Source organism: Nicotiana sylvestris, chromosome 3 (assembly GCF_000393655.2).
Source record: "Nicotiana sylvestris chromosome 3, ASM39365v2, whole genome shotgun sequence".
NCBI classification, from domain to species: domain Eukaryota; kingdom Viridiplantae; phylum Streptophyta; class Magnoliopsida; order Solanales; family Solanaceae; genus Nicotiana; species Nicotiana sylvestris.
In genome coordinates this window covers 135,696,015-135,711,821 of record NC_091059.1, presented here as the reverse complement: position 1 = coordinate 135,711,821, position 15,807 = coordinate 135,696,015, and the positions used below count along the sequence as shown (strand labels likewise).

Genomic DNA, 15,807 nt, shown 5'->3' with positions numbered 1-15,807 from the left:
CAAAAATAGCCTAGTTTTAAAAGTAATCGAAATTTAGCCATTTTTCATGTAAAGATAAATTTGAGCAAAAATACTGTTCAAAACCCGGAAAATACGTCAGTATATTATACTAGAGTTCCAACATAAATATGCTTGAACTCCAGCATATTATACTGGAGTTCCGAGATAAGTATGTTGGAACTCCAACATAATATGATGGAGTTCCAGCATAAGTACACTAGAACTCCAGAATAATATACTGGAGTTCCAGCAAGTATAATTGTCCAGTATAATATACTGGAGTCAGCAAAGTATATCGATTCATCATAATATGCTGGAGTTCATACACAGGTGCACCGAACTCCAGTATATTATGCTGGACCGGTCTCTGTTGCAGCAAAATAGTGACTATTTTTCATTGACTTCGTAAACGCTGACTATTTTTGAATGACCAGTCCGAAAACTGGCTATACCGTGCTATTTTTACATTTTTACACCTGAAAGCAAACTAAACACTATAGTTGATAATATGTTTAATATAATGTAAAATATGTACATAAAAATTATTTTTCCATTCGAAAATGTTTTGTTTTGAAAAACCATTTTATGTATCATTGTCTAATATTTGAATGGTAAAAAAGTAGATAACATATAATAGTAACTTTATAAGGTAGATGCAAGATATGAAGATAGTGCTTTGGTAGTAATTTTGAGCATTAAAGATTGACAACAATGTGTAAGTGTTGATTAAAAAACAATATATTAAGTAAAACTGCAATTACTTGTAAACTAAAATTACTTCCACAAGTGGCCAAAGTCATCAAAGTTGAAAATATTTTCCCAAGAGAAAACATCTTCAGCAATTCAAGGTAACAAAATACTGGGAAAATAATTTAATCAAGGAAATTTTTTTCCCAAGAGAACATATCCAGCAATTCAAGGTAACAAATACTGGGAAATAATTTAATCGAGGTAAATATTTTCTCAAGAGAACATATTCGGCAATTCGGGGTAACAAATACTGGAAAATTAATTTCTCCCAGAAAACAACTTTTGCCATGTCAAACACAGTGAAGATTAGGGGAACCGTCCTTTTTGCTCTATATTTGTATATGCAAAGTATGCAATGTACATAATGATAAAATCTATACATCTCAATATTGCAGTAAGACTTGTATACTTTTCCTGACAAGTTCAAATAAGTCTAAATCCAAGCATGAACTCAGTGGGACTACCATGAGGTATGGCTAACTTTCTAATTCGGTGTATATTTCAACTTTGTAGCTGTTTTTGTTTGTAAAAGGCATTATAGACCCTAATGAGTTTCAGGACTGTTGCTGCCATTCCTGAATTGCGCGATAGAGAGCATAATTGGGAATTAGATCGCAGGTATCCAGCTTGAGGTTTGTCATTGGAGAAGTATCATGTCCGCTATACAGCCATCCTTTTATTGCATCACCTTCATATGTATAACCATCTGCTGCTATGTATGGATCTTCCATAACTTCCTGAAAGTGTAATGGAAAATATAAGACATCACTCAAACAGGACACACAAAGTATAACAGATATGAAGTCTCAGCAACCATCTGTACACAGAGCAGAACTACATATAACAAAGGGGGGTTCAATAATCCAACTAAATTCCATTCCTCAAAAAATAATACTGTGCAAATAGTGTGTGTGTGCGTCTGTGTTTATACACACACACACACAAAGTATCGAACTTCCCTTGAGATAACGTAAGCTCCTAGAATAATGGCAAAGGTGGTTGTTCAAAAATTGTTTTAGCTTAAACGTTTTAGTTGTAGTTGTGACATTTTTGCATTTATTTGAATCCCCTTGTAGAGTTCCCGGCTCCACTAATGTGATTGTACATTTTGATTCTTGATAGTATCTGATAATATTCTTGGTTCAAGTCACGAAAGGGCAACTACCAAGGATTTGGGGGGTTTCTTTAATTCTTTACACGCGAAAGTATTCATCATTCTTATCATGTTTCTTATCACCTAAGTAAGACATTCTTGTCCTAGTCGCTTGCTAGCGCAACCTAACATGTTACTGAGTGAACGTGAGTATTATGTACATTCACATAGAATGAGTGCTCAACACAAGCTGAGCATCTGATATGCTAGATTGCTGTATACATGTTCTCACACAAAACAAGCATTGATCACGAAAATTGAGCATCTCACACAGACAATTTATACATCTCCATTTAGGAGGTAAGAACATCTAATTATGAAAAAGAAAACTAATCATATATCTTAAGCTTACCTGGAAGATAGGACAAACAAAATGAGGAGGAATTCGTCGTTGACTCTTGGAACCCTGAGATGAAGTATTTGAATCCGGGCATGGTGTGCATACATCTCTCATTGGCTCAATTGTTGGCCAGACTTCTAAGAGCATATTAGGTCGATTTAAAGGATCCTCCGCACAGCACCTCAACGCTAGATAAGCTAACAGGTTCGCTCGTTCAGTTGGCCATTCACCAGCTGAACAGTCCAAAACTGAACCCAAGTTCCCACTTTCCCAAGCACACTTGACCTCCCTCACTATACCTGAAGCTGGTCTTGCAGTCAAAAGTCGTAAAAGTATAATGCCGAATGAGTAAACATCAGATTCTACAGTAAGCTGTCCCTTATCGATGCATTCTGGATCAGAAGCCTCTGGGTCATCCTTACCACAGAATTTGCCATCAATACTGGAATTCTCATTATGGGAAACCAAGAGATGGACTCCCAGATCACTAATTTTGCTGATAAATTTAGCATCAAGGAGGATGTTGCTAAGTGTCAAGTTTCCGTGGACAAGGCAAGGGTCATTGGCATGCAGAAAGATAAGAGCAGAGCATATCTCAACAGCAATTCTTATCCGATGTTGCCAACAAAGAGGGCGGGATTTTGTTCGGCCAGCCAGGTGATCTTCAAGGTTTCCCTTTTCAAGGAATTCATAGGTAAGGGACCTAGATTCTGAGCAAATCCCCATCAGTGTAACAAGGTTTGGATGCCTCACCCTGCTCAAACTTTCTGCCTGAAATGAACAAAAAAAATTGTTAAAGAAACTGTTTATTTATCAATCGTAAGACAAAGGATCTGTAACAAAAAATTGAATGCATGTGCAGTTATTCAAAGAATGGGAAAAGTGTAGACACAACATACGCCAGAAAGCCTTAAAATTTCTCCATAAGAACAAAGATGATAACAGTGGCTTTATTCCTCAAGCAACAGGTTATTGAGGATTAAAGCAGAAAATGGAAGGAAATTTCATATTCTGTCAAAGCATCAAAATCCTCCGCATTTGAGGAACAGGAGCATCTACAGCAGATCTAAGGACTGTCCTGTACTTGAGATCAAGAAGAAACAAATCGAGGAGATTTCACCAAGTCACTTATCCCACGACAAACGTACAAGGGTTCCTACAAAAGACACCACAAGAGGGGAGGGTGGGGATAGGAAATATGAAATGAAATGAAACCACTCAAGAATTATAATCCATCCCACATTTCACAAAGATTGTGTACTTTAAAAGTTTCACCCCTTGGGAGAATTTGTGCAATTTCAATCTCATTGAAACTAAAGCTTTAAAATGCTGGGAATGAAGCATATAATATATAGCAAGGCAGCTAGTACTTGCATAAAGAAGTTCATTAGGAATCAGCAAACACAATTAACAAGAAACGCAATTGCACACATACCACAAATATAGCATCTCAAGATTCATAGAGATTCACCTTATGTTGGAAATCTGAATCACTTAAAGAACCACAAGCTGGTAACATCTTTATAGCTACTTTTACATTGTGAATAATCCCCTTGTAAACACTTCCGAGTTTTCCTTCTCCAATCTTTGAGGTTGGATCAAAATTTTGTGTAGCCTCTATGATGTCAGAAAAAGAAATTGAAAAGAAATTTTTGATACAATGCTCATCAGTATCAGCTTCCACCAACTTTCTGAATTGGTTAACTTCTTTAATTGCATTGTCACACTCTATCTGCAGCTCATCCCTTTTCTTCCTAAAAGATATCAGAAGCTCCACTGCTTGAATTATCTTCTCCTCTAACTCCTGCGCTGCATAGGAGGACTCAGTTATTTGACTTTCTAGTACAAGCTTCTTCTCCTGGATCATCTGAAGTTCTTTCAGGCACAGGTCATGCTGAATCTTCATTCTTTCTACTTCTTCCTTTTGCTTTGCCAAAATTTCCTCCTTTTCTTTCCTTCGACCTTCCTCTTCCTTGGATAATTTATATGACACTTCAGCCTGGGACAATCCAAAGTCGGTGACAAGCATGTTATAAAAATATGGGACTCTTCTATCCACCAAAAAGTATTAGTAGGGCAGAAACGCCTATGATTCAAGCTCTAGTGGAAGTACCAGGTCATATCATTACATCTAACTAGCTGCCAGCTGGTATCATGCATCGATTCAATTGATATATACATATCAATATACATGTGCGTGTGTGTGTGCTCGTGCATGGGTATGGGTGTGAAGCAAGAAATCCAAATAAAATATGTTATTTTCATCATAAGACAACTAGACAAGTATAGTCATGGTGAATATGCAAAATAGCAACTACCACCTTAGAGAAACTAAAGAAGATCAGAACTGATAATCAAGTGGTAAAAACTACACAGGAGTCTTAGCTATCTCATACAGTGGTTCGTAACTTTCCGACTTCTTGTTTCTTAAACACACAACTGCATAAAATGAAATGGTAAAGTGAAGAGGTAACTGGGAGATTCAGAGAGATGGATATAATTGAAGGACGAAGCAAGAATTACCATGTGGATAGCCTCCATAGCATCTTCTTCAGCTCTCCATCGCTTTACCGACTCTTCAAATGCGCTTTTTTTGGAGTTCTCAGCATGATCCAGTCTACTCCTTTCATCACTAGAGGGTTTCGTGTGAAACCCTCCTTCTTCCTGGATCAGATATTTGATAAATAATAGCTCCATGTTAACCAGAATGGAAAAAAAAACTAGTAGCTTCATAATGCATGTCACAGTAAGTGCCCTCGACGAGCTGAAACAAACTCTACATTAATGCGAAGGAAATTCTGGAGCCGATACATGTTGGAGATTAAGTGATGAAAGTCCATACAGATCATAACTTCAACTCTTAAGATTTAAATACACCTTAAGAGCTTTCATGATATTGAATACAAGTTTGCGGCATCTCCATATGAGAAAGTATAATGCTTACCAGTATAGGAAGAGATGTTGAACGATGTAAATGTGTTTCACACTTGTTTTTTGAGCGCAAGAGTGAATAGTTTCCTTTGATCTCTACATTGACCATTTTGTCATCTGACATTGATGTGTCTTCCGAAATGTTCAAATCTTCATATCCATCATCAGCATGATCATGCAATTTGGTTCCTCCATTATCTTTTGGAGACGACAATGACTCTTTGCTAGTTAAATGAGAGCAGTTCTTAGATCTTGCAAGACAAAGGGAAACAAAAAAGAAAATTAGTCAACCTCAGAAAACTGTTCGTCAAAAGCAACAATTAGTCCTCATTCCTCAATCCCAAGCTACCCGGGGTAATCTATATTTATCCTCACTATCCATTTTGTTCCCTTTGGAAAACTGTTTATCAAAAGCCATGCGTAAAATTCTTGCTCAATAACGTTAACAATGATTTATAAAAGTTCTAGGGTAGCTCTCTTCTATATCTCTTTTTTATGCCATAGCATTTCATCCTCAGATCAATTCTATCAAAAGAGGTATATCTAATGAATTTAGTTCCAACATCTGATTTTGTTATATCAAATATCTAGTAGCAATTATCTCGCATGCAAAACAAATAACTAAACATGCCCCCACCAGTTCTTTTTTTCTTTTTTTTCTTTTTGTGGGTGGGAGTTCAAAATGATTGCATTCTGTCTCACACCTTGTCCCAGACTCCACTTGTGGGATTTCACTGGGTTGTTGTTGTTGTTGTCTGTCTCACACCTTGTCTCTGTTTAAACTGTGAAGCAGCAGAAACGAGATAACAAGGGAGTTGAGAGCCTGTAGCCAAGGTAAGGTGGACCTCTGAGGATAATTGTATATGGATGAGAGCACATACGGTGCATATTCTTAGACATTTCTAACTTGTTGTACAACTTCTCAGAAATTCCATTTCTAGGTGGAGCATGTCAGAATTACATAGATCGCAAGTTATACTGAGCTAAAGGATACCCAAGGATCACTGATAAATTAATGTGACCTTGAAATTCCATTAAAGAAACAGCCAGTGACACACTTATAGCATTACTAGCATATTAAAGTGACAAAAGCTGACAGATGCATATTGTTAAGCTTCTTCACTGTAACCTCATTTACATCCAAAACAAAATATATCACTTTAGGGGTTGCGATGATCACGCATCACAAGCAGACTGTCAACAAGAACAGTGTAATGTGGAAAAAGACATGAAAAGGACATGTGTGATTGCAACGATCACTTGTTTTTTAGTACTCAGACCTGTAAAATGTGTGGATACATCATACAGAACCGCAGATTATGACTATCAAAGGAGTATTCTGATAACAAAGCACATCATGAGAAAGTGAATCATGCAACAATAGAGTAACATATATAGGCCATTGCTTTATATGTTATCTGGATGAGTTCACACCCACAGTCATCATACCTCGTATGTATCAGGTAGCTGCTGCAAGTAAACCAAATTTGACAGTGGATTGGTGCATGCTGGCACACGAATTTAGCTTTGCTGGACTTGAGCTCTGACAATTGTCTGCAATCTAGAGAATCCTAATCAGCAAAATTATGGTTATTGGAAATTCTAATACCAAAAGAAACTCTTAATTAAATTCTTAGGACTTAATTCTAGCAAATCTTGCTAGGTTTTCTGCCTGTAGAGAACATGAGTTTATGTTATCAAGCAACTCTAATTCTGTAGCAGCTATTTAGCAGCCAAATGAAGCATAATTCTAGCCAGTAGCCATCATATTTTTAAGTCTTAAGAATAAGTCCTACACCAGAAACTTCAAATTTTTTACAAGGAGCCACAATATCCTTTAACTCTGTAGGGCAAATCTCTATTTAGAAAAGGGTAAAAATTTAAAGATTAAGCCGAAAAGAAGAAGAAGAATAAAAGGGAAAAATAGCCAAAATTGCAAATAAAGCAAATGAAAAAAACCCATGAAATGAGATGCACGAGTCAGTAACATAGTTAAATGTGAAAATCACTTGAATGGATAGTACAACCATTCCCTAAAGTTCCAAAGCTTCCTGTTCCTCTTATGATAGATCTTCAAAGGAAAAAAATGTGTCATACTTAGAGTAATGAGTCTCTGCTGCTGCTCCCATGACTAGCCACTGAATTTTGTGTTGTTCAATAATATGTATTATCCCTTTCTCCACATTATTCATTTCAAGCCACACCTTACCCCCCTGTATCTGCAGAAGTGAGCAGTGTTCAATATTTTGAATATTAGCAACTTTATCTATTGCAAGCAATAATATGGTTTTACTCTATCTCAGCATACATTAACAGGAATGCAAAGCATTGTTATGCTTTCTGCAAAGACGTTATGACCAATACTTGGAAGACAGCTATTGGAACCTATCTTCAGCCTAAGTTCCATCTTAAACGACTAACTTGGTCTAAACTGGAACTCCAACTTTTCTTTCTGTAACCTCCCAAATCGTAGACACTTTCCTCAAAAGGAAGTTTTCTAGATGTGATACAACGTAAAGCCACAGGGGGCTTACAATCTGGACATCCAGCTTTTCTTTTTGAAACACCCAAAGCACTCTCAAAATTACATAGATATAAAGTCACATAAGGCTCACTTTTACGATTTGTTTATAACTTTATATGGCATTTTTCTAATCAGGTCCTAAAAGATTAAGAGTAACCCCAGGGATACTTACGCCATTAATTTTCTTTTTTATCAGTAAAAATAAGAAACTGGGTTTGTTGTTGTTATCAGTAAAAATAAGAAAGTACTTCCTTAACCTTTAGATTTTGAACAACTTATAATCTCAAATCTCAACTTAATAGCTGTGTTAAGCCAAACAGCACCACTCAGTATGGGACAGATGAGCTAATAATTCTGGCTTATTGAATTCTGTCACTTCATGAAGTTCCCATTTTTATTCTTTTTTTTTTGGAAAAGGGGGGGGGGGGGTTTCCATACATGACCTTATATAGAGCATATAAGGACATGAATAACTAACAACACAAAGTCAATCTAAGAATGGAATTAGAGAAGAACGTACCCCAGCTTGGGATAAAAAGAGAAGATACTGATTTAGAAATTTGTGCAGTTTTTGGCGTTCAAGTTCTTGGCATGCCTTCACCATGTGCTGTTTCAGCTTTGTACCTGAAACCTTCCCACTCACTGCAAATTCAAAGAAATGTAATTCATTCATCTATGACCATGGGAATGACTATGATTTTCATGAAAAAAGAGAAGGGTGAATAGTTGGCAAATAGAGATTAATATATTCATCATAGCAACATGAAAAGAGATTATTAATTATCACACTTGACATGATCACTAACGCATCATGCAGTATGTGTCATTCTATTTTGGAGCGATTGGGGCCTGGTTGAGATTAGAGATTCATCTGAAGCATGATAAATTTGGTTGAAAGTAGCATTTTTGAAGTATAATCTCGATAAGGCTGAGTTACGACTATTATACCTTTATTTGGGAACTTCGGACTATTTTGTTGTGTGATTATCAGATATACTACGGGTTCAAGGGTAAATGGAGCAGCAAATTAGTACAAGCTATTTCCTTCTTTTTTTTATGGTTAAAAGTATATTAATTAGGAAGCTGCTGAATTGCAAGATGAGTTAAAATTGGATCGAAGTGCGTGCAAGTTGACATGAACACCAATGCCATAAAAAAAAAAAAAAAAATACCAGAGCAAAAAGGACACATTTTCCTTCCTATGTTTAGATTGATTAGAAAACATCTGTGTGTATCAATCAATCAACTAATCTTAAAACTGCATCTGAATCCCAAACAAGTCAGGGTCAGGCAACATGAAGAATACAAATGTCATAACAAGATCATACCAAGACTTTATACTGCAGATGCTTAATGTTAAATTTCATATGTTAAAAGAAGGCAGTGAGCTTACGTAAATGATTGGAGGGGTGGACATGAAGAATACAAATTCTCCTAACAGAAAAGCTTTTCAAGGCCCATGAGAGTATGGATTTTCCCTCCTTCACATTCTTTCCCACTGCTACAAACACCGTATTCTCCCCATCACAGATCCCTTCCGCGTTAATCACTCCAATTTCACCACTCATCACTCCAAATTCACCAATATTCTCTGCAATTATCTCCCCAGAAGCTCAATTTTGCTCAGAAAATTGATTTCATCGTTTGGTTGATCAATCTGCAACTGATAAAGGGTTAATCATAAAGCACTTTCTGGGTGCCTGCTTTTGGACGGAAAAAGGCTTTCTTGTTAGTGTGAAGAAGAGATAGTGTGTGGAAATTTTATCTGTAAAGCTTCCATTTTTCTTTTTTCCTTTTCTATTTTCCTTTCAGTGTCACCGTTAACAATTCTGTCTTTTTCTTCCCACTCTTTAATAATTCTGTCTTTACCGTCAATTTGTTCATGGATTAAGACATTGCTTAGCTCATAATTGGTCACTCCGGCGCATAATAAGTGATCATTTTATTTTGGCAAAATACCTTATCACCTTCATAAATTTATGGATTATTAGTTACACCTTAAATTTTTTGTGGTCTTAATTACCCCTCAATTAGGCCTTTTGAGAGACATTACCCTACTAGATACTAATGTGGCAAATTATGTGGGTGCACTCACCTGCCGCATGGATTTTTTTGTATATGTGATATTTTTTTGAAAAATAAAATATATTTTTACCTTTTTAAGTATGTTACTATTTTATATAATTTTTTTGAATATAATTTATAATAAAACATGGATAAAACTATATTATTTAGGCTAAATTTTTTAATTTGGCTAAAAATAATAAAGTTTTAGTTAATCTTTTTTTTTTAATTTGACCTGAAAATAAAGATTTATATAATTGAAATAAATAGTCAAGGCATCTAAAAAGTTATAAAAATATATAGTTTGAAATTAATTATTTTGGCTATAATTTTTTATATAGCTCTAATGTATGGTACTCTAAAAATATACTTTTTACATATTTTACCTTAAAAAATAAAAATAAACAGTTGAAATAAATAGTTATTGCATCAAAAGAATAAATAAAAAGAGTGAACAATTGCAAGAAATAACTTATTATTTCTAACATACTTATTGCTATAAAAAAATGTTTATTGCAGAAATGCAGGGTAAGGTTGCGTATGATAGATCCTTGTAGTCCGGCCCTTCCCCGAACCCCACACATAGCGGGAGCTTAGTACACCGGGTTGCCCTTTTTTTATTGCTCTAAAAATGTATCCATATAGTAAGTTATTTTTTGTAATTGTACACTCTTTTTATTTCTTCTTTTGATACAATGACTATTTATTTCAACTATGTATTTTTACTTTTTTCAGGTAAAATATGTAATATATATATATATATATATATATTTTTAGAGCACCATAATTTAGATCTATATAAAAAATTATAGCCTAAATAATTTATTTCAAACTATATATTTTTATAACTTTTTAGATGAATTGACTATTTATTTCAATTGTTTAAATCTTTATTTTCTGGTCAAATTCAAAAAAAGATTAATTAAAACTTTATTATTTTTAGCCAAATAAAAAAATTTAGCCTAAAATCTAAATAATGTAGTTCTATCCAAGTTTTATTATAAATTGTATTCGAAAAAATTATCTAAAAAAGTAACATACTTAAAAAGGTAAAAATATATTATTTTTCAAAAAAATGCCACATATACAGAAAAATCCACGCGGCACGCGAGTGCACCCACACAATTTACCACACCAGTGTCAGGGGGATAATGGCTCTCAAAAGGCCTAGTTGAGGGGGTAATTAAGACCACGAATAGTTTAAGGCCGTAACTAATATCCGTGACAAGTTTAGGGGAGGTGGTAAGGTATTTTGCCTTTTATTTTTGACACACTAATTAAGGAAATACGAACTTTTAGAAGAAGAAAAAACGTATTCACTGAATTAACCTTAATTAATTATTACTTTGACACATTGGAATTACTTCTTCATTATGTAAGTAAACACTTATTTTGGATCAAAATAAGTGGTCCAAAAGATAAAATGGTCATTTATTGTGGATCGGAGGGAGTAGTAAAATTATAAAAAAAATTACCTCATATAGCAAAGCTTTACACACTATTTATTATAAATAAAAACCCTTTTAAAATATTATTTTCTATAGCTACCTTTTAGTTTTTATAGCAAAATATATATTTATGGTCATTTCTTACCATTAAGCCATTAAATATGCTGTCTAATATTTTTGTCTCTCATTCTTTCAGTTTATTCTCTCCCAAAATCACCGCATATTATCTTATTTCTCTCTACATGATCTCTCTCACAACGCCATTGTCTTCCCCATTGTTGAACCATGATTCTCCTTTATTTGCAGGTTCTCTCTCTAGATTGTTCTCAAACCCTAGAGTAGACTTGCTGGATTTCATCTCTGTTAACATGAGTTTCAAAATGTCTTGATCAAAGTTTCTGATATGAGTTGTATATTTTCTCAAAGTGGAACGGACATGGTCTGTTCATAGCTGAATTAATTTTGAATGTTGACATGGAAGGGGAAAGGACAGAGGAGAGGGTGGCAACGGCTAATCAGATTAGGATTATGTTTGGGATTTTTAGTTTGTATAGTAATTTTCTCTTTTTGTATTTAGATGTATTCGATAAGGCATATATATTTATACAATGATTTTCTCTTCTTGTATTTAGATGTATTTATATGTATTCGATAAGGCATACATATTTATATAATAGTTTTCTCTTCTTGTATTTAGATGTATTTATATGTATTCGACAAGGCATATACTGAATTTTATTGTGTATAGTGATTTTTGACGGTTGTATTTAGATGTATTTATATGTATTTGAGTTCATACAACAACATTTTTAAATACATTGTTAGTTCTATCATTTTGATGTTATTCATCAATTAGTTATGCATTCAATCTAACTGTATTTAACTGTATTTTCAACCTAATTATATCCATCTGTATTTAAAACAATAATACAATGAAATACAGTAAAATACTCTCAAACAAATAGAAAATCAATGAATACAACTTATGAAAGTAGTAATACCATGTAGTGGAAATAAATAAAATATTGTGAATACAAAAATAAACTTAAATACATCGAACAATGTCAGGGAAAAAAATTGAACTGTATCAGAAAAAAAAAATTGAAACTCTGAAGAATGCTCTTTTTTGTGTTTAGCGTATGATAAATCTTCTCATTAATTGGATTGATAATATTGTGTGTTATAATTGATTTGCGTGAGTTATATTAGGAGTGTATCCTGTTAAATTAACAGGTTCCCGATATTAAACAACTGAAGAGACCTATTATTACGTTGTATTCATGAATACATGGTAAGAATACATGTGAATACAACGGTTGACAGCTGGACTGCCCTATTTTTTAGCCAATTTTTGCTACTGTATTTATGAATACAGTAGCTCGAATACATTACCATAACAACTGAAAGGAAGCTACGGAAAGTAATTGTGTATATGGTAACTATAGGAAGTTAATATCTAATAAACAATAGTCATTTATGATAATTCCTCAAAATTATAACCGTATTTAATATTTTAATTTATTACCAAAAGCCGACGAATCAAGTATGCGCCTATGCGGTACTATGTTTATTAAAATTCTTTTACTCCGTTTAAACTAGAAATTTTTACCTCCTATAGCAAAGGTTAATACCTTAATTATTTTAAATAAATATCATTTAAAAAAATTATATTCTATATATACCTTTTAATGTTTATAGCGAAATATCTAATTTTGGTTGCCTCCTATTCCTAAGCCACTAAATACGTTATTCGGTTACACTATTTTCTTTCTCTCTCTACTTTGATACATGTCATTCTCTTCCCCCATTCCTTGAAAACATGATGCTCAATCTCAAAATTCATTAGAATAGGATAAACTAATGCTGAGAATGGGTTAGAATGCAAACTGTAGTATCCATCTACTGATGTTGAAAGGTCGGTTTATTCAGCTTCTTTCTCTGTAGCAAAAGCGCAAATTGAAGATTGCCGAAATATAACTTAGTTGAATCATGATTTTGCGTCTTCCTTTCTCAGTGCGACATATTTCCTGTAGCAAATCTTTGATTGAAACTCATTGTTCCTGAAGCAGATTAGAATGGGATAAACTGACCTTTCAACATCAGTAGCAGATTCGCCGGAAATTAGGGTTTGTTTTTTAACAAAGACGACGGAGTTTGGGGCAGAGCAGCTTGATTTTCTGTTAATATATTTCAATTTATTTTCAACGTATCACATTGTATTTTCATGTATTTCATTGTATTCATTGTAATTCAATGTATCTCGTTGTATTCCAGTATTTCATTGTATTCACTGAATTTTTTCCCATTGTATTTCAATGTATCCCGCTGTATTCTATGTATTTCATTGTACAGTGTAATCCCCTGTTTCACACCGTAAATACAGTCAAATACAATAATCTGTCCGACTGTAATCCCATGTTTCACGCCATGAATACAGTCGAATACACTCGAATACAACAACTAATTAGCTAAACTTCCCTGATTCATGCCTATTTAAATACATCTAATATATCTTATAACAACAGAAAACGTATCTACAATCCGTAATATAGCAAATGGTATCTATAGATAGCTAATTACCACTAAAAGATAGTGCTTTATGAAAATTTCTCTTTAAACTACCACACTTGCTCATGGATCAAGATACTGTGTTGATGAGAATTAGAATACTATTATATAGTTGCACAACATGTTTATCATAATTGGATTTTTCATCTCCTAGAAGGATTTTTTTTAATACTTGGGCCTAACTTTTGGGGTTGAGTTAGGCCCAAGTTCCATTCTTATCATGGTATCAGAGCGAGACTCATCCCAATTTATTGTTACCGATGTTGGGTCCCCCTTCTATCAATTGAGCATTTTCTCTTCTCATTCAGTATCATCTACAATGTAGCCATAAGGGGTTTGAAAGTCTTATGTAGGGGAAGAACTTTTCGGGATAAGTGTTAGTGTGTTACTTGTTTTTGCATCTTTGTGAGGTTGTTCTCTTGATATTTTGTGCTCTTTTTTATACAGTGGATTGTTCATCTCCGCCGTAGACGTAGGTCAATTGACCGAACCACGTTAAATATTTGTGTTTCTTTTGGTATATTTCTCTTTTGTTGTTTGATTTATCATAGTTGAGGATTTGCTTTACTAGTTTCTACATGACACCTGATTATTTCGAGCATAATAGTACTACATTAATATTTGCATGACATACGTCATTTAATGTAATTTTTATTTTTATTTGATACAGCTCAGGTAAAACCACAACCCAAAAACTAGCTATTAAGGTGGGAGAGCTCAATGCTATATAAACCATGCATTAACATATTGCAATACCAATACAAGACTAAAATCACATATTTTGCAATGGACCATAACATAATTCCTTACTCTTAAAATTTAACTAGTATTAGTACCCGCACGGATGCGCGGACAATAATCACGTCAAATATTTAAGTTATTTGGATTGTATGTAGATAATCTTAAAATTTACACTTTCTTAATAAATATAGATAATCATTGGATATTAACTATATGAAAAAATTAACAATTTCTTCTATTTTTCTTTTTTGATACCATTCTTGCCGGTGTCATTAGATCCTAAAAATAGTCAGGAAATAAAATAATAACTCATTTATGGCAAAACAATCAAATGTTGAGACAATGAATGACTCTTTGGATAAGACTTAACTATTTTACTACTACTTGAACTCTTATTTAGTGGGTTGATATCTCTTAAAAAATATTTCTTTCTTAAATTCAGTTTCTAAAACATTATTTTTCAATAATAATTATTTTTATAATAATGTAATTGAAAATATTATTCTTAATTCAAAACTATTTTAGTTGGCTATCTAAAAATATAAAAAATTCTTGAGCTAGTGAATTTTTTTTACTCCATTTTGATATTTGACACTAACCATGTTAAATATCTAAGTTATTTAAATTATATGTAAATAACCTTAACATTTAAACCTTCTAAATAATTATAGATAATCGTCAGATATTAATTAAGAAACACTATATGAAAAAGGACTAACATTTTCTCAATTCTAGTAGTGATAATTTTATTTTTGCACTATTCTCATAGGTGTCATTGGAACCTAAAAATAGCCACAAAGCGAAATAATAACTCATATTTATTGCAAAGCACAAAGGTCGACACGATATAAACGATTCTTTGATTATGACTTGACTCTTATACTACGACTTGGACTCTTATTTGGTATGATTTTATCTTTCAAAAGATATTTCTATTTTGAAATTTCAATTTCTAAAACTTTATATATATATATATATATATATATATATATATATATATATATATATATATTATAATGATTATCTTTATAATGATGCAAGTGAAGATATTATCCTTAATTATAAATTCACTTTAATCGGCTATCTAAAAATTTAAATGATTTTTTGGCTGGATTTATTTCAATATGAATCCACTTTAAGTTTATCGATATCTCTAGGCCCAGAATTTGAATTTTTAATACCCTATATATACAAAAATTTTGTTCTTTGAATCATTAAATGTTAAATTAGTTGATTATTATTATAAAACATTACATATATTGTCTTAACATTGTCAAGTAGTTTATTT

General features: G+C 33.1%; 1 protein-coding gene across 1 annotated transcript; it reads right to left on the bottom strand.

Annotated features, from left to right (window-relative positions):
- Window positions 1-1,056: 1,056 nt before the first annotated feature.
- Window positions 1,057-9,493, bottom strand: LOC104233423 (U-box domain-containing protein 32). Its single transcript, XM_009786821.2, has 9 exons — window positions 9,092-9,493; window positions 8,219-8,340; window positions 7,272-7,393; window positions 6,624-6,728; window positions 5,188-5,425; window positions 4,767-4,907; window positions 3,715-4,242; window positions 2,256-3,014; window positions 1,057-1,487 (listed from the first exon to the last, which is right to left on the bottom strand). Exons 1-9 carry the CDS (start codon window positions 9,264-9,266, stop codon window positions 1,305-1,307), a joined length of 2,373 nt encoding a protein of 790 aa, XP_009785123.1. The 5' UTR covers window positions 9,267-9,493; the 3' UTR covers window positions 1,057-1,304.
- Window positions 9,494-15,807: the final 6,314 nt, after the last annotated feature.